Source organism: Brienomyrus brachyistius, chromosome 6 (genome assembly GCF_023856365.1).
Source record: "Brienomyrus brachyistius isolate T26 chromosome 6, BBRACH_0.4, whole genome shotgun sequence".
Taxonomy (NCBI): domain Eukaryota; kingdom Metazoa; phylum Chordata; class Actinopteri; order Osteoglossiformes; family Mormyridae; genus Brienomyrus; species Brienomyrus brachyistius.
Window position 1 is genome coordinate 13653688 of NC_064538.1, and position 22830 is coordinate 13676517.

At 43.0% G+C, this 22830-nt stretch overlaps 1 protein-coding gene and 1 non-coding gene across 2 annotated transcripts in view; one reads left to right on the forward strand and one right to left on the reverse strand.

Moving 5' to 3' along the window:
- Nucleotides 1-10112: 10112 nt before the first annotated feature.
- On the forward strand, nucleotides 10113-10184 carry trnaq-cug (transfer RNA glutamine (anticodon CUG)). Its single transcript has one exon. It is a non-coding gene; the product is annotated as a tRNA-Gln (tRNA).
- Nucleotides 10185-12888: 2704 nt separating this feature from the next.
- Nucleotides 12889-22830, reverse strand: part of fgd (faciogenital dysplasia) — a 43928-nt gene continuing 33986 nt past the window's right edge. Inside the window, exons 9-19 of the mRNA XM_049017046.1 lie at nucleotides 21991-22049; nucleotides 21077-21223; nucleotides 20513-20605; nucleotides 20073-20152; nucleotides 19623-19653; nucleotides 18789-18893; nucleotides 18134-18187; nucleotides 17143-17247; nucleotides 16774-16920; nucleotides 14688-14828; nucleotides 12889-13916 (exon numbers count right to left, since the gene is read on the reverse strand). Of these exons, the coding sequence (XP_048873003.1) occupies nucleotides 13683-13916; nucleotides 14688-14828; nucleotides 16774-16920; nucleotides 17143-17247; nucleotides 18134-18187; nucleotides 18789-18893; nucleotides 19623-19653; nucleotides 20073-20152; nucleotides 20513-20605; nucleotides 21077-21223; nucleotides 21991-22049 (1196 nt within the window). The 3' untranslated portion in view covers nucleotides 12889-13682. The remainder of the gene's footprint in view (nucleotides 13917-14687; nucleotides 14829-16773; nucleotides 16921-17142; nucleotides 17248-18133; nucleotides 18188-18788; nucleotides 18894-19622; nucleotides 19654-20072; nucleotides 20153-20512; nucleotides 20606-21076; nucleotides 21224-21990; nucleotides 22050-22830) is intronic.

Consider the following 22830-nt stretch of genomic DNA (forward strand, 5'->3'; position numbering starts at 1 on the left):
TTTTAATAGTAATGCATTAACTGAACGCGATGCCTTCATTTTGCTTTTTACACTCTGCAAATATTACATTAAAAAACCTGTGAATTCATCGGTGTTCTTTATTAAGGTATTCGGTTTTTACTGCTGTACGTATTTAAATACACAAGAACGGCTAAATACAGCTATTAGTTCTGGAGAAACATTCCACTTAACAAGTAATGAAGTTTTTTTTAAGCAAATGGGACATTTCCTGTGATAGAAAAATAACTGCAGGAAAGGTGCAGTGCCACAGTACAAATGTGCAGTGCAGTGCTCAAGTGAAAATAAGAGCATTTCTGTTTAGTAAAACTGGGAAAATTGCAGCCTGGAGCCTGTGGTCTCTGTGAATATATTAAAACAGTAAAAGACGTGGTCATGAATTTCTGGTAGCTCTCTCTGATATGATGTAATTGTATGTGCATTTCCATAGGTGAGAGTACAAATACCTGTTACGTGTGTGTGTGTGTGTGTGTGTGTGTGTGTGATTATTACTTTGGGGGAACAGTTTTCCCCACAATTTGATTACTTTTTAGCTTGTGGGGACATTTTTCCGTTCCCCAGAAGGATAACCCCAGTTTAATAAAAGATCTGCGAATGCAATCAAAAAACTAAAAATGACCAAAGTCTCGTATTTTGTTTGGTTACTTATGGTTAAGGTTAGGGCTGTGTAAGGGTTAAGGTCGTCATTGTTGGGATTAGAGTTTTCCCCATAGAAATGAATGGAATGTCCTCATAAAGATATTAATACATGGACTGTGTGTATGTGTGTGTGCATAGCCTTAGGTGTGTGAGCTGAAAGGTTGTTCAGTGGGGCGAATCCCTTTTGGTAATGAGGACAGTACAGACTGTGCTTCCTCCAGGGGAGGCTGGACCCGACTGGACTTTGGCACTGGTGAACCGTATGGAAGAAATCAGAAGACCGAGGAACGTTAATTAACACAGCTGGAATGCAAAGGCTCTGCCTGCTATAAATTGCTCTTATTACTGGTGCCGTCTCCCCTCATACTCCCTATCCTTCTCAGCCTTGGCCAGTGAGATTAGCAGTGCCACTTTCCTTCTCAGTCTGAGCTGGTTTCCTCCCCAGCCTTGAGACAGTGAGTTACCACTTTGTTTATTAGGCCCAGGTGCAACAACTAGATATACACTAGTGGCCAAAATTGTGGTACTTAGCATTTTTGGTATTACGCTTTAAAAATTACTACACATATTTTGGCAGTAATATTTATAAACAACTAAAAAATGTTACAAATGTCATACATTGGCAGAGGTGGAAATGTCAGGTTCAGAAAGTAAAAATCCAGACCAGGATTTTGTTTCAACCAATCAATTGAGTATGAAGAGCCACTGTCACAGAATACACAGCTGGTTGGCTGAAACAAAATCATAGTCTGGATTTATACTTTCTGGACCTGAAATTTGTACACTGGAGAATTAAATAGTAACAGAGCAGCAGCTGAATACAGTTCTACAGTCTCTTAAAATTGGAAGTGTTTCCACAATTTTGTCCAGTACTGTAGATCACTGCCTCAACACTTGATGTGCGTCTATACCCTGCTGAAGCAGTATGTGCATATACCCTGCTGAAGCAGTAGAGGGGAGATTGCATGCAGCGTTGAAATAAAGCAGTTTCTTAGTCTGGGTAGAAAATGAAAGAATCTTTTCACACAAGAACCAAATATTCATTCAGCATTCAGATATATGTTATGAAATTACATTCTGTCCATACAGTCACATGTGGACTGAGGAAAGCAGTTCTGTGGTACTTAAAGGCAATGCTAATGGAAACAGATGGTAAGGCATTAGTAAACATGATAAGCAACCAATGCACATGCTAGCATTAAAGAAGGATATCTAGTAATAAACAAAGTGAAAGTCTGGCGAATATGACTCATTATCCTGTCGTGTCACGTCATGCAGGGTGCAGATGATCTTCTGATCTCACAGGGGTCAACGTCTCAGGGACATCTGCACAGCACAGACACTCATCAAAGGTAGTTAACCTAACAAACTTGTCTGAATGGAGCTGTCAGCAATAATAAGCAAAAACAAATTATGCAAACATAAGTTTTTTTTTTACACTACGTGTGACAGAATCATCCCATTAAAGATGTACCCCAGTCTTGTGCCCTGTGCTGCCTGGGCTAGACTCTATCACCCCAGCAACCCTGCTGAGGACAAGCAGCTAAGATGGACGGATGGATGTGTCACTAAAAACATCTAAAACAGACCGGTATGGTGGCTCTGTGGTCAGCACTATTGCTTCACACCTTCAGAGTTGGGGGTTTGAACCCAGCGTATGTGACTCACTGGTCCTCCCAGTGTTAGACGGGCTTCTTCTTGCCGTCCAAAGACACACAGGCGGATTAGTTGGTGTCTAACTAGTGTGCCTTTCATCTTGGAAAAGAAACTGAATTATCAGTGTTTGGTTTACAGGAGCTGATGTGCAAAGAGTCGCTTTGACTTATCCGTTCTCACCCATGATGCTGATGCTTCACTCCTGACTGGCTTCCCGAGTGAGGAGCTTTAAACATCACTAACACTGACCTCCAATCATCAGGGCATTTCCAGAGCAGAGCACATATGGAGAATGAAGGGAAAACCAATGGTTAAAGGGCTTTTCTGAATGAATTACTCATTGCTATAGTGCTGGTTAATATGAACAGCATATTAGCATCAGCAGATCTGTACACTGCTATGAATGAATGCACAAGTTGGCTAGTTACAAATTAATTACCATCAGTGTCATGCAGGTTACCTCCCATAGAACAAACGCGTGCAATTAGATGCATTGCTGTCTCGAAAATGCCCATAGTGCCCAACCATGTGAGTGAGTGAGTGTGTGCATGTATGCGTTGTATGATGGACCACCCCCCCCCCACCCCCATGACCCTTAGCAGGATAAGTGGATGGAAGATGGATGAAAAGTTTATTACAAAGACAGATATGTATGTGTTATATATCTCTGTTTAGGTACCGCTGTTGTCTGCAGACCACTGATCTGTCTTTATAACTCCAGTCTTCCAGGAGACTTTCCTAATATTTAATAATATAGTATTTTATGTTTAATGCATAGGATTATAAAAAGGCTTTACATGCTGTCAGTGATTTGGAGGTTAAGGGTTTAAATCCTTGGTTATTTTAACCAGCTAATGATAGATATTAGACGATCTCTGTAACGCCTGAAACCTGTTCATGGAGTGACAGTGGGGAGGATCCTGCCATTGCTTAGTGTTTAATAGCAATCACAATTTTGAGTAACTTAAAATATGAAATTGATGCCGGTAATTTATGTCAACAGTCTCATCGATCATGTTTTTGGTGAATGTGCACAGATATCTCATGTGCATCTTGCAATGACAGGGGGGAAGCCGTAGATTGAGGCCGAAGTGTAATTGAACTGAAAGCGTTTCACAACAACCGTCTCGCGTCTGTGAAACTTTCAGTTCTGTAAACCACAGGGCACAGAACACAGTCTCCAGTACGTTCTTATTCAGTGGCTCCCATGTGACTTATTCTGAAACACTTAGATATTGGCCATGTTGTGTCCTCCGCCATGTTTCGTGTCAGCCCTGCCTGTGGTGATGTGAGTGACACTGCGGCTTACCCAAATCCTTCTTCTTTCAGCCGTTTCACACTTCGTCTCTGCCCAGGAAGATGGCATTAGGCGCTGGAGCCAGGCCAATGGTGCCTTTGAACTCTATAAACCCTGAGAGCCTCTCATCAGTCATAATGATCCATCACACAGAACCTGCATCAGTCGTAGTGATCCATCACACAGAACCTGCATCAGTCGTAGTGATCCATCACACAGAACCTGTATCAGTCGTAGTGATCCATCACACAGAACCTGTATCAGTCGTAGTGATCCATCACACAGAACCTGTATCAGTCGTAGTGATCCATCACACAGAACCTGTATCAGTCATAGTGATCCATCACACAGACCTGCATCAGTCGTAGTGATCCATCACACAGAACCTGTATCAGTCGTAGTGATCCATCACACAGAACCTGCATCACTCTTGTGTACTTATCTGTCAGAATCATCAAAGAGAAAACTTGTTATACACACATATAACAATATGGTATCTGTCAGAGAGACCTGAGACAATCTGTTAAACAGGAATATGGATCCAGTCACAGAGAGCTATGACCGCATTGCTGTGTCTGTTAAACAGACATATAATGGAAATACTTTATCTATCATAAAGCCGTGTGATAAATCATAAAAGGCTCATTTGTGGTTAAATGAATGAAAAAGAATAACTTGTTAAAGAATCAAAATATTCAGTGCTGAGACAGAGACCCACAGACAAGTGGAAATTGGAGCCGGCTGCTATAGAAACAGAGGAAGAAGTGAAAGTCCAAACTTAAGGCCATTTACCTTTGAATCAGACTGAAGCCGAGGCTGAGTTCTTAGAACAGCCTGCAGACGGTCCCCCCCACAGAGCCGCCGCTCTGCATCAGAGACACTCATGTTTATCAGGCCGGTTGGAGGCAGTCTAGCAATTATATCTGCAACATTGGTCAACAAATACTTGATTCATATGAAATAAAAACATTATTAAAGCATAACTGATGTTCTGTTAATATCTTTGATCAGTTATGTTGTTCTGAGGTTCACCGAGCACTTAGATATTTTCGCATTTACTGATTTGCTAACTCGCTACCTAAATTCAACAGCAAAATGTAAATGTGAATTAAAAGGGCTGAGTACATTCACAGAGAACCGTAAATTGCAAACATCGAAGTTAAATGTTACGTTAGATGATATGAGTGCTGATGAAGAGTAAACGACGGCACAGGTCTTGGCAGGATCCTCCTCACTGCCACTCCATGAGCTGCTGGCAGGTGCTGCAAAGATCTTACCGTTATCTAACAACAATCATTACCTGCTCAAAGTAACCAAGGATTTAAGACTTTTAACTGCTGGGGATATAAATCCCTCCAAATCATTGTGAACTTCTGTGATACTGTGAATTAGCCATAAAATGCTGGATTATTAAAGATGAGTTTCCCGAGGGACAAGGGAAGTTCAGCGTAGCAACGACAGGACAGAACTATATGATACAGGAGTATTAAAAGCTACATCAAACTACAGAAATCCATCCATCTTCTATGTGATTCCAGAGATAGACTGAGTCACATTGGGCAAGCAGGTGGATGGATGGAATTTGGACAACCTTCTATAAATATTTTGCTTAGTAGAAATTGTTTATAATGCTTGAATTTGTCATTAACAATAATACAAAGGCAAAACAGAGAACATTGACCTACTTAAGGAGTATATTAATATTATGTCAAGAACAAAAATGGAGTTTGAGACAGTACAGAGAGGTAATCAACCGAAGTCAATGAGTGAAGCAGTCAAATTCAGCAGTACATGGACTCACTCAGTGTCACTGTAAATACGGTGCCTGAAATTTGCTAGATAATTTACAGCTTTGATAATCTATGGCACTGACACCCTCCGCCCCTCCCTGATTGATATTTGGTTGTCATGGTGATCCAACTGCCATTGTAAAACTGCTTTAGAATGAGAAGAATAACAGTCCTTTAAAGGAACAGCATTCAATAGTCCTTTCTATTCCCTTTTTCAATGAAAAAATCTATATTTGAATATAGGAATGAGTCATTTATTCAAAATTGTGTGCGTGTGACTGACAGAAGTGACAATTTTGTAGCTTTATACAAACTATAAGGTATGAAAACAGATTAATCAAATAATACATACATTTACTATGAACATAGATTCATAGGCTAATGTACTTAGTCATTCTACAGAACTACCGTGTATAACCAAGCACAAACTAAACAAATTACACTACCAATATTCTTGAAGTTAAATAGCACACATCCTAAATAGGATAGAACGAATAATAAACGTGTCATAGTCAGTCATATAAACCTTCTGCTATTTATTTTGTCTGCTATATTTTTAATTAAATTCCAATACCAGCAATGTTTAATTTATTATAAGTATGCTGAAGCAACCAGCGAACAGACTATGGATCATAATTGTCCTATTTGCTGGCAGGGTACCCTACCCCTAACCCTAACCCTACCCCCACCCATGTCTGTGTGGATCTGCATCTCCCCGTGTTTGTGGGGGCTTCCACCCATAGTCCGAAGACATGCTGTTAGTTGAGTTGAGGTTCCTACATTGTATCCCATCTCCTGCCTTGTGCTCTAAGCTACCCTGGGACAAAGTCCAGGCCCTGCACTGACCCAGTACTGAATAGGTTATTGGAAGATGAATGGATGGGTTGCTATATTTGCTGTATGGAGCAAGAAAGCGTAATGGTGAGATACAGAGAAGACCAGCGTGTGCAGTTTTCAGGGTAGAGGGAGTCACACTGCAGGTCACACTCTGTATCTCCGTAAAACATAAGTGAGCACCTTGAGAGTCTGATTTGATCTGCTTATAGAGCTGCATTACACTGACTTGATCTGAGGCTGATGTTATGAAACTTGGGGAAGAACCAGGAGCAGCTACACAACCGGCTCCGGGACGGAAACCATACGAGGAATTGGGTGTACGAATCTATGCTGACAGTCTTTGACAATAGCATGAGGAAAGTCCGGAATCAGCATTATCACAGGCACGAGCGCCATAGCGGCGTGAGTGAGACAAATGAAGCGGCGCGGGTGGTTCTCTCGACTTTGTAACAGTGTAAAGACTTAAATCCCATCTGCTCAGGGATCTGTAATGAGGTGCGGATGATTCAGGGTCGGAAAAGACCGGCCAGTACAGAGAGTCGCCACCCAGCCCAGCTGCTCTGCGAGATACGGCTGATTTGATGTGGTTGGTGTGATGTCCTCCCTCTTTGGTGCATCAGGCTGTAAGCAGCACAGAGAGATGCTTGGCCGCCCACAACTCGGAGGTCTCCAGCTTCTCTTCCTGCGTATCTACCTAGCTGCATGTACTTCTCATTTGGCACACATTTTAATATTCAGAAATTCACAAAGCTATCTAGCACACCCCCCCCCCAACCAAAAAGCAAACATAAATACTATTACAAAAAAAAAACTGGTTAGAGTTAAGATGTCAGGCATACTTATACGACATCAATGCACGCATGACAGACGTCAAAACATGTCGACATGGTGCATTTCCTTCTATAACACCACAGCTGTCTTACAGCAGTCTTGTGAAATGAGCATTTTTGGGGGGGGGGGAAGGTGCGGGGCTGATTTTTATGCCTGCTCATTCATGTTCTCGAAGCGTGATTACGCCTTTTCAGAAAGTGTGAATTTGGGTCTTCCTGCAGCAGCTGATCCATCACTGTCCTTCTTTCTCCTGAACGACCAGCCTTCTCCCTGATCATCTTTTCAGGATCGCAGCTTGGAGGCGGCCCATTACCAGAGACTTTTTGCCAGACTTCAAGCAACCTGCTACTTACGCATGTGACTCATCTTAATCCCACGACTGAGTTATTCCCAAAGTAAGGGTACAGTTCTGGTTTAAAGATTAGTGGGGACCAAATCAGCCCCGAACCCCCCACCTCCCTAATCAAACACGGTTCTCACACAATATTGGAAGGTACATGTCCCTACCATCCATACCCGAAATGCAAACCCATACCTTGTCCCAACGATGAAATTTCGGGTGCCCAAAAATGTACTTTGTTGCATGTTCGGAAAAAGGACGTGCCACGTAACGATCTATGAAAGAGGACATAGAGAACATGGGTTCTGTACTTGAGGGTACACGTTTGACCTTAAGGAACATACTGCGTTCTGCTCCCAGAAAGCCATTTCAGGCTTGTAGTACCATGAAGCTCCACATACTTGGGAAGCAACCACACAAGCTACCATACCACACACAAAAGGAAACATAACAGTAACGTTAGCATAATTCATTTCCTGAGTGAGTAAAATCTGAGTGAGCACACTCTCCGAACAATTTCACAACACCGCTGTGCTTCGGGCTCTGCGATAGTGGAGCTGCCTCTTCCTGGGGCGGAGAGGTGCAACCGCCCCCTCCCCCTCAAAGTTTCATGCAGCATTGTGCCATTCCGTTGTGAAAGCTTTTTCGATCATCTCCACCCCAGCTGTGGCTGACGGGGCATGCAGTGCAGGGGAATCACTTCTGCCAGATGACAGAAAAAGAAAACTATTTTTAACCTCACAAAAGCAGGCAGACGCTACGAGCGCAAAAATCATTTGCCGGGATGTTGATGGGACTGCAGAAATCAGCGAGCTTAACTACTTATGACATCATAGAGGAATGCCCAGACATCTTAATTAAAAGCGACATGTTTCTGAGCTGTCACCAGACAGCACAGGCAAGCATAGAGTAACACATCTGCGAAAACTGACGCAGTTTCTTACGCCAGTCGGAGGCAACAATAAGCAAAAGGGGAAGGAAGGTGCTGCTTGTGGGTGGTGGAGGCTGTACACAGCTGCCTGCCACAACCCGGCCTGTACAGCGCTTTCTGTCATGCAGTCACTTCTCAGAAGTGTGGGTTAGGGGGTTTCACCATTGAGGCAAGATACAGGAAGCCCTTTCCTACTGCAGAAATTCATGCGTTTATAAAGCTACACACATTTAGCCACAAAGGACCAAGACAGTGTAACAGTGTAACAGTATATAACAATATATAACAGTTACACTGTTATATACAGACATTCTCTAAAAGCGGTCCCAAGTAAGAGTATTGTGTAAACAAATAGTACATACAAAAACACTCAAATAGTATAATCACACAAATAGTATTTCCTCTGCTGAGAGATAGTGAACTTACCTTTCTTCATATCCATGACACTTTAGAGTAGCATAATCAAAGGGACAATTAATTTGATTAATTTTCTTGAATAACTATTTAATATTTATATTTTGACCCACTCAATTAAAGGTGGAAAATGTCGATCACATTCCCCCATGTTCAGCCAAATTACATTATGTGGGTAGAGTGAAGAGGCCAGACAAGAGCCTATCCAGACCAAGCATGGGGAGAACAGAACACTGTTAAAGGAAAGTCATCAAAAATCTCTTTCTCTGTGCTTTCAGTTTGCTGAAGGGTATCATGCTGCCATGCAGTTTAGGAAGGAGCTGGGAAGTTTTGTCTTGAATACTATGGAAAGTAAAACCAGCTTTCCATTACTGCCTGAAAGTTCCTCACTTAATGGTAAATTCATTTTCCCCCTACCTTAGGGAAACTGTTACCAGATTTGAACTTTAGATGTGCCAATTTGTCAAAAAACCTATGGATTTGACAGCTGGCAGAAGCAAGATCAGAATTCTGGATCAGTATTTTGGATATGAAAAAACCCAGGGCACTGGAAAAGCTTGGAAAATTTTTAAAGCAAAAGAGGATTATAAGGAGCAGAAATGCCAAGGGGAAGACAGACCTAATGGACAACACAATGGATAACACAATGGATAACAGAATAGACAACACAATGGATAACAGAATGGATAACACAATGCTAACTCTGACTTGGTGGCATCTCACAATAACAACATAAACAACATAAATTAAACAATTAATAAAAATAACGGTTCACTGTAATGGCAAGTGAGCAGCTAAGATCCAGTGAATCACTTTCTGAGGTGCCTCACTGCACCTCCACTGAACAGTGACTTGATTCACCTTTAACACAAATTACTGCTGGTACAAATTAATATAATGGCCACACTATTGTGTATGACCTAGAACAGTGTAAGTGTTAATGGCTGATCACATTTTTATTATTCCTGAAACAAAGCCAGTGACAGAAATGACTGGCTCACAATTTCCTTCTTCTTGTCCCCTTGGAGGCTACCCCACAAAAGCGGCTGCATGCCTTTGATGGCAATTCTAAAGCTGATAATTGTGACAGCAATACCACTGATTACAAGAGGACCCCCAGCAATTTCCCAGTGTGCATTGGGGACGCATAAGACAAAACACGCGGAAACTCGTAGATGCTCATCTCTTCCAGCATGGCGAACAGCGTAGACTTAAGGGTAATCACTGGGGAGAGTTTCATTCCGAACAACACGTCTCCCGTCCGCAACAGACAAAGCACAAAAAAAGATTTTAACAAAAAATGACAAGTTAAGGCGACAATCTGTCACCAGCTCTGATACAGAAAATGACGTATGCATAGGTTCCATGGTGTAATGGTTAGCACTCTGGACTCTGAATCCAGCGATCCGAGTTCAAATCTCGGTGGGACCTTAATTTTCAAGAATTTCACTACACATTGTGTGAATGTGTATGTGACATAAAAAACTCTGGCTTAATTAAAAAACAAACAGTATCAGTGTAATGCTTTCCTGCAGGCTGTGAAAACCTGAACAGACTGCACGTTCCGACTTCCTTCCATGAGCTGGGATTTTCTAACGAAGGTTACACAGTAGAAACCATCTGTCATCGGCTTCGTTTTCCTCTGTTTGTATTTGTGTGAAAGATAAACAAAACAGAACGTTAACATGGGTAAATGGAGAGTCTGATATAAACTGACTGCTGTAAGCTAACGATATCTGAGCCATAAATCGTTTTAGTAGTTATTTTTTTGGCTTACACACACACACTAAGGAGTACTGAAATGTATTCAGCTGCAAAGACTGACACATGAAAATGAAACCCACCTTTGTTTTACTAACCGTTCGGACCTTGACATAAGATATAATAACTATTTAGCCGCAAAGCTAAAACAGCCGCAAGAGCTTAAGATGGAATGTTATATCAAGTCTAGAAAAAAGTATCTCAAGGTTATGCAGCTGTCCGGTATCTCTCGAAGGCGCTGTAATTGCCCTGAGAAATGTTCATCTGTGTTTACTGCCTCAGCACTCGTTGATGTGCGTGTATACCCTGCTCGAGCAGTGAAGGGGAGACTGCCTGCAGCGCTGAAATACTGCAGTTTCTTAGTTCAAGTACAAAATAAAATATTCTCTACATATAAGAACCAAGTCGCTGAAATTTGTGCAATACTGCAATGCTTCGTCTGTTGTTGTTCATCGCTTACCGCCAATATCGGACCGCTGGGAAGGCCTAAAACCGTAACACATTCGTGTGAACGTCAATATATCTAGCAAGCTTCTCCATGCTACATGATGGATGTATTAATCATTAATGATTTTTAACATTTCCTATATACATTTTACCAAAGAAACACCGCTAGCTTGTTGAAGAATGAGGTAACACTGATCTGCTTATAAATACATGTATGCAATAGCTGCAGGGTTGCCAACTCTCACGCGTCTGACTTGACAGGTTTCAGACTCTCACGCAAGAAATCCAACAGTTGTAAACCTAAAATTGGCTACATCAAAAGCTTTGGGATAGTTTTCAAACCCTACAGACTATTTATTTAAGGTGATAAAACTGTTACAAACATGTAAACGCGTGTGCATGCGTGTGAAGTCTTGTCTTGGATTGAAAATCTCACTCCAGTCAGCTGACCAAAGTCGGCAACTCTGCATCTCAGATGGTCAGAACAGATAACTCGTTTAGGTCGTTAACAGGTCGTTCAGATCGACAAACAGATTAAATGTGGCTGCACGTTAGATCTCTCCATAACTCATGTTTCACATCATGTACCTCTTTTAGTACTTAGAACTCCCCACATACCTGCAGATAGTAGAGCCACTGAATTGCACTGCATTGTTTTGCTAATATACTGCCGCACATATCATACCGCACTATTACACTCCTTTCTGTATTATGCTGTGCTGTCTAATAACACTGTCATTCACTGCTTTGTACTGTGCATGTTATTCTGCATTGTGAGTTTCCTAAATGTCACACTGTGACCTCATGTACAATAATTGTTTCATTGAACAATTGTGAAAGGCGGAAGAACAATTAAAATTGACTTAAACTGAATCACTCTGAAATGTAATCGCAGGTCAGCTTCACTGTGGCACAGTGGGTAATAGTGCTGTCTCTATCTTGAGGAGCTTGTGTTGTAATATTTACCTTTATTTCATATTCCTGGTGTAGGATGAAAACACTTCTTTTATGTGAAGACTGCAAGCCATTTATCACTTTCAGGAAGAAGTCCCAATCCTGCATTGTCTTTAACCAAACATAATGAACCATAAAATGTCACCCCCAATCTAAACCCTACTCCTCTCACAACCCACAACTTCTACGATCTCTAGCCCCCCACATACCCTCCCCACCTCTCAAAAAATCTTTATTAAAAGCCCAACTTAGTTGACTGTCTCAGTGTAATCAGGTTCACTAGATTTGCATCTTTGGCTCCCCTTTTACGTGCCACTGCTTCAATTTTCATGCAATTTGTGTCAAAATGAAAACACACATAGATGTTCATCCACATAATGTTTCCGTGAAATTGTAAAAAAGATCTGTGAAATGTTTTTGTCTTCTTGTGTTCATAAGATCAAGTGTAATCAGCAGTTCTTCCTCTTCCCTTTGCAGTCTCTAAGAGGTACTCGTACTACTTTAGTTTTGGCATGATTTGTCTCAAAATGAAAAAGATTCCAGTACATCACATCCTATACAATGTCCCTAGGAAGTCCACGACAGATCCATCAAATATTTCAGAGTTGTGTGTACACAGGACCAAGTGTCTTCTGCAGTTGCTTTCCACCCTTTACTGCCACACAGCACTGCTGCTTCAATTTTGCAGCAATATGTCTCAAAATGAAATCAGATGTACATCGATCTTGATCTTTGCCTTTGCTACCACTATGTGATGCTATTTCAATTCTGGTGCAATAAGTCTCAACATATGGTCACTTCCAGATATCCATCCATACAATGTGTCTGAAAAGGCTTAAGATCCATTAAACACTTTTTGAGTTATCGTGTTAATGAGAAACGTGTCTGCGGCAATGTCAGAAGAGGCAGCAGCCAAGTCCCGAGATCATATGTATTCCCCATCTAGTGAATACAATTAAGACAATGTTGCAAATTATGAATTGTACATGTTATTTATTTAATGATCTGCTTATGTATTTCAATGTCATGGTCCTGGTTAAATATGTGATAAGTCTGGATGTACATGTATTTAAAGACGACCCAGTCTGTTTAAAAACACAACACATGTAAATGTACATGCAGGCAGAAATCCTTCTCATGTCTCATTTCCAGGGCGCCAAACATACAGTACTTGTTTTTTGGTACGTTTTATATAGCAAGACTATCCTCAGGGACAAGTCTCTGATTCACAGGTGACATCACATGCACAGAGACATATTCGGTTGGGTTGCAATCCAGTGGCCAGCCACAAGCTTTGACTTCTTATAACTTAAAATGGACAGTTTTGGACCCTAAAGACACATTATACACACTGTACATTCTTCACAGGATCAGGCACCGAGCCAGTCAGAGTCAGCCGGGGTCACATCTTACTGTCAATACTGAATCAGACGGGAGCGATATGGGGCAGGAATAATGCTTCACAATGGGCATGTCATTCTTGGTGTGGTGGCGGGGAGGACAAAAACAACATAAATAAAACCATGGTTCAGTGAATGCCTTAGAGAATATGTCATGTCATACAAAAAAGGATTCAAAATATTTTCTCATCTCCCCTAATAATGGAGAAGAACATTTAAAAAAGACCAGCAAAGACATAAACGTGATAGCAAACAGGGGGTTTTAGGGGAGGAGCCCCTCTGAGGATACAATATATAACAGGAAAGTGCCACGGTAGAGTGAATTCAAGTAAGACGTACACTGTACATGGAGAAGGGCGATGGAACACTACTGACTCTTTCTGAATTCAGCCTGACTGACAGGAGTCTCTGTCGGTGCTTCGCCCCTGGATGCCCTGGAGAGAACCTCCATCCATTTTGTATGGAGTTCCTGGTCTTGGACACTGAATAGCAGCACCTGTTGGGCCAGGTTCAGCCGAAAAACATACTTCATTTCTTGCCTCTCCGTGGGTGTGCTCACTTCACATCCGGTTAAGGGGATCGCTTGGGGAAAGCGGCTTTCCTGAGGGAGGAGGGTACAGCGACAATCTAATGAAGGACCCCATCAGAAACTCACAACATTAATCCCCCCCCCCCCCCCCCACACACACACACACACACACACACATATAAGAATCTTGCAAAACAGACATATACGGTGACCAACAATATCAACAAGCATTATTTCCCAGATTAATGTTGTTCAAAAACCAATACAGGCCAATAAAAACATAGCAGAGCCAGTAACAGCCACTTCCTGGGTTGTATCAGGTGACAATGAAGTGGTGTATATGTTGTTATAATTTCAATGCCTTCTTGTCTTGTGCAGGGCTGAGACAGTCACACACAGGTGTAACAGCGATCTGCTTCATATGCTGTGATGCAGCCTGAGCTCCTCCAAATGAGTAATTGCTGCTCAACAGAACAGGTGTTACATTCATGGGCTCTTGTGGCGGACCCACATCTTGCTGAGAGACGCATTTTTGTTCATTGGAAGACATGAATATTCATCTCTGAGCTCATTAATCATAATCGCTTGGCAAAGGAATGCTGCTTGATTTTGTTTGTTTTTCTGTGTGCATGAACAGACCTAAGAGATGAAAGCAAAAGCAGTAGCACCAGTAACACCTGGAAGCAGTGTAAGAAAGAGGCACTCGCTCAGTGTGCAAAGGGGCCGCATGCAGGGCCTGTCCATGCGCTTGAGAGGGGCCAGTCTTTGGTCTGAGCAGCCTAACCCTCTAACCTAATTCCACCTGGGCAGGTGGAGCTCGGGTGACCGTGGCTCATGTTGTACCTGTGCGGCACTCTGCAGGTGCAGAACATTTGGCTCAGCCTTGGTGATGGCTGCCCAGGCCTTCGTCCAACTCTTCCCCTTCTCCTGAACGTGCAGAAGGCCACTGAAGTGGCAGCTCTCTACAGGTACGGAGTTCTGCTTCTGCGTGGTCACAGGGAAAGCCAAAATATAATGTCTAAAATAACAAAGCACACTTTAATAATAAAAAAAATCAGGTACATTATTTTCACTTCATGCCCATTTCAGTCCCTCTCTGTGTGATTATTTCTGTAGCTTTCAAATTTCTCTCAGCTAAAAGAAAACCACTACCATTTTTTTCCTTACACAAAACGCTTAATTATAATTTACTGACTTTGTTCTCATGTGAGAAAGCTGCTGCTTGGTACTGGCACTAATGTATCGCATAACAGTTTTGCGGATGGTGCCATTAATCACGTCCGGTATTTTCCCGCTGGAAAGGTGTCAAGGAGCCATAGTAAGACATCTGCCCAGCGCCACACAAACAAACAGCCTTTGAGCCAGTCTTTGTAATCCTCACTGCCCTGTGCTTCTGTGCCTTTCTTCTGACACAAGGGGAAACTCCACAAGGAACTGCTGTATGAGAGCAGAGATCTGAGCGGAGCAGATTAGTTAAGGGTGCGACGTTAATGGCCTTACAGTAGTGCATTCAAATTAACATAACAGGATTACGGCACAAGTGAACCAAGTCAAAGGAAACTTTAAATACAGAGTCACCAGACACCTTCTTTTCATGTGTAATCATTCCTAATTAAAACACTTACTCTGCACTTATTAATAATTTGGGAAGCCTATTTAATCCTAGAACTTTTATTGTGGAGCAAATTTCGGAACAGTCTGAAAAGGCTGTGCAGAGGTTTTTTATCTATGCACGATACCCAGGCAGACAGCCAGGTAGTGAAATTAGGACTTGGGACCTCCCTTGAAATCTGCTTCAGACCACCGGTCCGTAAAATCTACAAGGAAATTTAGGAATGTTATGATCAGCGGAAACCAGCCATTACGCACTTGTGCTGTTGCTGATTGCTTACTTAAGGTGGCAAGCAAAGCATGTAAAACAGCAATATTTGATGCCTGAGGCTGCTCACACTGAGGCTCATGAAAGCACATTCCTCAGAGCTACCGGGTCTGCTAAGTCAAGCTGATTTATCCCACAGCACCTGAGGACTGCAGTGTCAGGCCATCCACTAACCAGCGTCACACCAAAACCTCCCCTACACGCTCCAGAGATTCCTTGTATTTCTGAGGCTGACAAGCGGCCAGACCTTAAACACTAAGCAAAAAAATAACAGTAAACCACACACCATTAAACATTATCAGTAACACAGTATACTCTACCAAGCAATAGCAGTAACATAGCATACACCACCAAACAATACTACAAGCATAACACACATCACCAAGCAATAACATCAAATTTCACCAGTAACATAGTAAACAACAACAAGCAATACTATTAACACACCACACACCACCTAGTCATATCACTAACATGCGATACGCCACCGGGACATACCACTAACATACCGTACACCACCGGGACATACCATTAACATACCGTACACCACCGGGACATACCATTAACATACCGTACACCACCGGGACATACCATTAACATACTGTACACCACCGGGACATACCACTAACATACCATACACTACCTAGTCATATGAATAACATGATGGGAGCTACTTTTCTTTTTATTATAGACTTTGAGAGCAGCTCACTGACTGACCCATATATTGATCACCGTTTATTAAAAAAAAACATCTTTAGTTTGCATTTCAATGCACCAATAATGCACAGCTTAATAGACAGTTCAATCTTTAGCACACATGCACATATAGTATGGAAAATAGGATTATGTCACAGATAAACAGAAGGGAGGGGGTATTTCTTGAGTGCTGTCCTCTTCTTTGAGGTGAAAAAACTCAAACTGAACTGCTCTATTCTCCTGAAAGTGGCACTGAGAATAACATAGTGAGTGCCAAGTGTCTCCATGGCCCTCAAAAGCCAGCACTGGCTGTGAGGATAAAACCCCCCTTTTAATGTGGGTCCTGACTCTCACCTCCACATGGGCCTTCTTCCTCTGATCTCCGGCAGTCCCCAGGCCCTCTTGCCCCTGGCCCCCCGCCATCCCAGAGAAGCACTCCCGGCACACTCGGCTGGTCTTGTTCTCGGAAACCTTAGTCTCAGAGCATTTCCCACAGATAGCCTGCCAAGGGGAAGTAGAATCCATAAGCCCCACCCACAGAGTGCTGCCATTCACAGGCAAGCCCCGCCCACAGAGTGCTGCCATTCACAGGCAAGCCCCGCCCACAGAGTGCTACCATTCACAGGTAAATCATGGCTCCCTAAACCAAGCATCTCACCAGATTGTGCTCAGGATTTCAGACAAAGTTAAGCAGATTTCAACTGCATTCAGCCACACTCTTACCGCTCCACAGGCTTTGCAGTGGTGTCGGCGTTTGGTAATGGAGTGAAAGCTCTCATTGCACCCTTTACATGTCTGCTTCTCCTTCTCCTTCTTCTTGGAGCTTTTCTGGAAGGGAACAGGCAGTGGGTAACATTTGCCCAGTGGCAAAATTTCTACAGCAAAGCATCTGAGGTACAGGATGGTCAAAAGCGGCCATTCACATGTGGGGTGTTGCTGTTTGGTGTTTGTAATGGAGGTCCAAAGTTTGGTACCATACAGGCATCTAACGGCTCTGGACTGCAATGAGTCATTGCATTTTGTTACAGCAGAGCAATGGAGAAGAGCCAGTGAACCCTGTTACAAAGTGGCAAGATGCACAACATTGTGCCTTCACCAGTTTGGCATCAAATGAAAGTGAAGAGGACACCTGTTCCACTGTGACATATTTAGCATCATTTACGGGAGGAATTGTCAAATCCTAGGTGGAAAGCAGGTGTCTGCCTGTAACTAAGACAAGTGTGTGATGGGTTCTGCCCTGACAGAAACTCATCAGCAGTCTGGGATCACATCTCGCTGAAGGTGAACTAGATGGATATCTGAGTTACAGAGGAGAACTTATACTGCCTGGTGCTGGCCAAGCGTTAATGCTAATAAGAACTATACTTCACAGAAGCAGGGATGGGCTTGTGGGTATGTATACTATTTTAATACTCCGTAGGCTCTGGGGAACAGTAACAGAGTATTAATAGAAATAAAATAAGCATTCATATGGTTCCGATAATCTTGTAACAAGGCTGTGAATTAAAAGGCTTCTCTTATATGTCTAGCAAACACTACATGTTATTAAAGCTGATCTCGAGTATGGCTCCTGTTTGAATGGGGCCCTCTATAAAGCACGGATAAATGGGCAGTGCATTCTGCTTTCTGCGTTGCAATATTATTAAATCTGTATCTGGCTCTTCTCTCAGAGAATGCTCCACATTTAGAGCTGCACCAGAGAATCAAAGCTCACCCTTTCTTGGAAACCTCCACCATCTGAGTCTACTGACATGTTGCTCCAAAGGCCCTGAAGAAAAGGTCAGAGTTGCTTGAAGAACCAGGTTTACTTTGAAATAACTATGATACTTAAAAGTCCATCAATACATCTTCTATAAACAACTGAACTGCATGTCTCTAAAGGAGCATTACAATTACAAGGCAAAGGTATCAAACTGGGCAAGTTTTATCTTTTTTGTTATCCCAGAGAGACCAATGCTTTCGCAATGTATTAGCTGTCTAACTTACGCCATATAACAAAAATAAACAATAATTTCTCTAGACACCAGGTGGCAGTAGTGCTCTAGACAGAGAAGTGAACCATTGCATTTGGTCACAGGCTCTCAGTTTGGCTTATTTAAAGTACATCACAAGAGATTCAGAGAAGTTGTTCGCATTTATGTAGCTTTTAGCATTCCATGTCAGGTTATAATTATTTAAAAAACTAATTTGTGTAAAGTTATTCCATACTTCAGCTTACAGATGATGTTTACGGCACCAGTGAACTAGCATTTAGCATCCAGAAATTATAATGTTATACACATAGAACATGACCCAGCTGTGGTTAGCAGACCCCCCCCCCCCCCCCCACAGAGTACAGGGTGCTGATGGCAATACTGAGAATGCCTTACAGGAGACTCAGGCAGCTGGTCTTCGTCGCGGGAAAAGGAGCTGTTAATGGCTTTGTTAAAGGTCTCACTGTTCTGTTTGTGCTTCTCAATAGTGGCCAGGATCACCTGAAAGACAGAGACACCGGTTGTATTTTTATTGCTCAGCTATGGACAGAGAAATGCCCGTGATGCAATGTGTAAACTATTAACACCATTATTATTAACAGCGATAACACAGAAACAATAAAAAGCATAAGTGTGATTCCTGTCTTATGATGGCCTGCTCTGGTGCATCCAGCTATCGGCAGCACATGGGGTACTGCTACCTGGGCCCCAGCCACTGCCACTGTAAGGGGCTGACAGAACATGCCTACGAACCAACGGGGCCTCAACAGATCAACCAGTGCATGTGGAGAGGAGTGCCATGCTACCGGCCAAGCGAGGCCCCTTTCCACACCCAAACGGACACACAGAGGGGGGGCTTTGAAGTGCAACTTGCCAGCAAGATGGTCACATTCATCTCTGGGATAACCCTAGCCTGATGGGGGCGCTGTGGCAGCAGTAGCACGGGTCCTCCTGCTATAGACGTCAGACTCCCTAACTGGTCTGTTCACCTCCATCCTTCTCATGTACTTAATTATCGTTCCCTCCTACCAACCAGTAACAGCAGGGTGCAGTGTAGCAGTTAAGGACATGGACATGTAACCCAATGGGGTGTCAGTTCCAGTCATGAGGAGGGAGGGGGTGGGGGGCATTTATAATTCTGGTGGGCTTGGTGTTTAACCATAACAGGTTAAGCCTTCATGGATAAAATCAAGTAGCCAATCGAGTAAAGGATTCAATACAGGTCCTCACCTGGACCCAATCTTCTTTTTCCTCTTCAGACCTGAGGTGCAAAGAGTGATTAAGAATATGCTTCAATATAAATCAGGTGCACATTTACACGTTCAGAAGCTGGATGGATTTAACTTGCATTGGTGCAGTTTCCTGCATAAATTTAGAGAGAAGCTCTTCCCACATGACCAACAGAGTAATTGCTGATGAGCAGGATTCACCAAGATTTGTGTTTATACAGTGACAGCTTATACCTGATAATTCCCCCCCACCCCCCATTTTATCCTTCCCTCTCCCTGCGGGCCAGAGATGGCTTCCCTCCATAAATAGGGGAGACTTGCCATGCCGAATCAGGTGACATGTCATGTCACATGTCATGTGACCTGGCTGACTTTCCTTGTACTCCAAGCTGTCCACCCCAAACCCAAACCTGTGACACCCGCCGAACTCTGCGACTAGCCGAACCCCTACCTGGCTTGCAGTTCCAGAGATCTTTGCTTGCCGATGATGGCGAAAGTGTGAGGCAAGTTGTGCTTCACTTTCTCTTGCACCTAGAGGATGTTTGAGCGCAAGTTATGCTGATGATCATATTTCCAGAGGGGTTTGACATTTTTATTTCAATTTTATACAAACGATAAAAAAGTATCACTACATTTTATCTATTTGTTTGGTGCTTTTATCCAAAGCAACCAACAGTAGAGGGAAGGGTAACAATGTACGTGTGGCTCCCTGGGATTTGAACTCACAACCTTTGCACTGTTAGCACAATGCTCCGTTTGTTCCACAACAGGAGCTGAACCTGAATATGACCTACTCATAACAGCTGGTTTTAATTAGACTGACACTGGGCAGGTTAAACGCCTGACATCGCAGGAGTATGACATGGTCAGCTGAGCGACGGAAGGCTGTACCTCCATGCCAGCGATGTCGATCCTCTCCCTCACGCTGAACTTCTGGCCCATCAGCCTGAGCTTTGGTACACAGTACAGCACCATGTTGTTGAACTGCAAGAGACATGGGGCACACAGAGTGACTGGAACCAAGCCTCGTCATACATACACACACGTACAGAGTAACAGACAAGGAAACATGCAGGTGAGCGTACACACACACACACACACACACACACGTTTGAACTTATATCTTTGTGGGGACCGTCCATTTCTATGAGGAAAACACACAACAATGCAACTAATCAAGAACTAATCACAACAATGTCAACCTTAACCTCTACGCTCAAACCTTAACCAAAGTAACCAAACATTTGGTCCCCACAATGTAACAAACATAATACACACACACACACAGCAGGCAAACTGACTTCTGGGTAAAGGAAGCCAGTCCGTCTAGACACAGAGGAAGTAACCCATTGCAAAGTGACAGCTCACTATAGTGAGAAGTTGGCTTTAAAAACACACTGAACCTGGTGTATCAGAACACAGCAAGAACTGGACAAAGAAACCAACGGCGCTCACCAAGTAGAGATAGCGATCCTGAGCAGTGCCGTTCTTGGCCGACATTTTTTTGATGTGGCCTTCTTTGATGAGCTCATTGGCTGGGTTCACAATGTCCTCCTCTCCGCCCAGCCGCTCATACACATTCAAAAGCTTGTTCATCTTTTCCTTGAACATATGAAACACAAGGTCTCCTAATGGCACGTGGATGAATATTTTATGGAGGAAAAAGTCACTGCAACGTGTTAAAATCATTTCTGGCTTTTTTCAGAAGTTCACTGCTGAGAGAATCATCATTCCTTAGATCTTACGAGGAAACAAAATTTGACTGGGTGTAAGCATCCATTTTATTTTGAGTTGTAGGTAAAGCATTTAAGTCAGGAATTGGGCAATTTGCCAAATTTCACATGAAACATAAAATTTCATTTCCAATAATTCAGGCAGTTTTTTGGGAGACTTAATGGAAAGGTGGGGGCCTTATTTTCCGGTAAGACGGCCTTCTCTTTTTGTATTGTCTGAAACAGGAAATGGCACTTCCTGCCATGAACTGCCAGCTGAAATATTGTCATTGAAACAAAAAGAAGTCACTTTCAAAGAGGACTGCATGCATCGCAGTGCAAAGGAAGACGCTGAAGCAAAGGAGTGAAGAAGCATTTTCATAGCGGGACAGAAAGAATACTCTGAGCACCAAATACTGAGGGAAGTGGCCAGAAACAATACAAAGAAAGATGGAGGGAGAAGGAGAGAGGATGGGAGAGAGGGAGGGCGAGATGGTGGGAGAGAGAGGGAGAGATGGGAGAGAGGTAGTGGAGGGAAGAGGGAGATAGAGGAAGAACAAAAGAGAAGGAGGGACAGATAGAGAGGAAGTGACAGGTGGGAGAAACAGAGAGAGGAAGGGAGGGAACGTATGACAGAGCCATAACGCTGCAGCTCACCATTTTCCTTATTGCTGCATTGGAATGGTTGGCCGCAGTAGAGATGAGCTCCAGGGCATCTGTAAGAGACAGTGTTACAGTGACAGTCAGAAAGGCCAGCGGGGACCTGCCCACATGCCGTGCTCCTGGGTCTGATCAGCAAGTGAACAGACGCAAGAATGAAAGCTGAGGGAAGCTAACAAAGCAGGATGTAAACAGGTGCCCTCTAGGTGAAACTATGGTGTTTGTCCTTGGTCTGGATGGAGGTGCCCTGCACACACCGAGCGGGACAATAGGTCTGAGTTTGAAAGCACTTTCTGATATTTTGGGCCGCGGTCACTGACAGCAGGAGACCTCTTCGGACTACTGATATATTTTTGTCTCACCATCTGGTGACAGAGTGCAGTAAGGAAAGGCCGTGTGTTGAGGGTCATGCATCTATGCTGCACATCAACCAACAGTCACTGGTGTTTCTCATGGGGCTGCTGGTTGGCTGTTGGCAGCTGTTATGAGTGTTACTCATTAAGGGCCTTTTTACAAATGAGAAGCTTGTTAAACGCCATGAATAACCATTGAATACAGGCCTGCAACAGCCTGCCTTGTGCACTTGTCACCCAAGGCAGCATGAGCACCGAAACACTGGTGATAATCACAGAAGCCATCTGGGACAATGTTTTTATCATGATAGTGATTATCCTGCATCTAGAGCAGTTTTATTTGCTAGACAAGTTTCATTAGCATAACGATATCACCTCTCACACTAAGGCCTTGGCAACTGAAACTCAGGATTTACAGCAGACACGTGACGGCTTGTGAAATAATGAACAACAGATCACATCATTAAATGTTTTTTTTTAAATC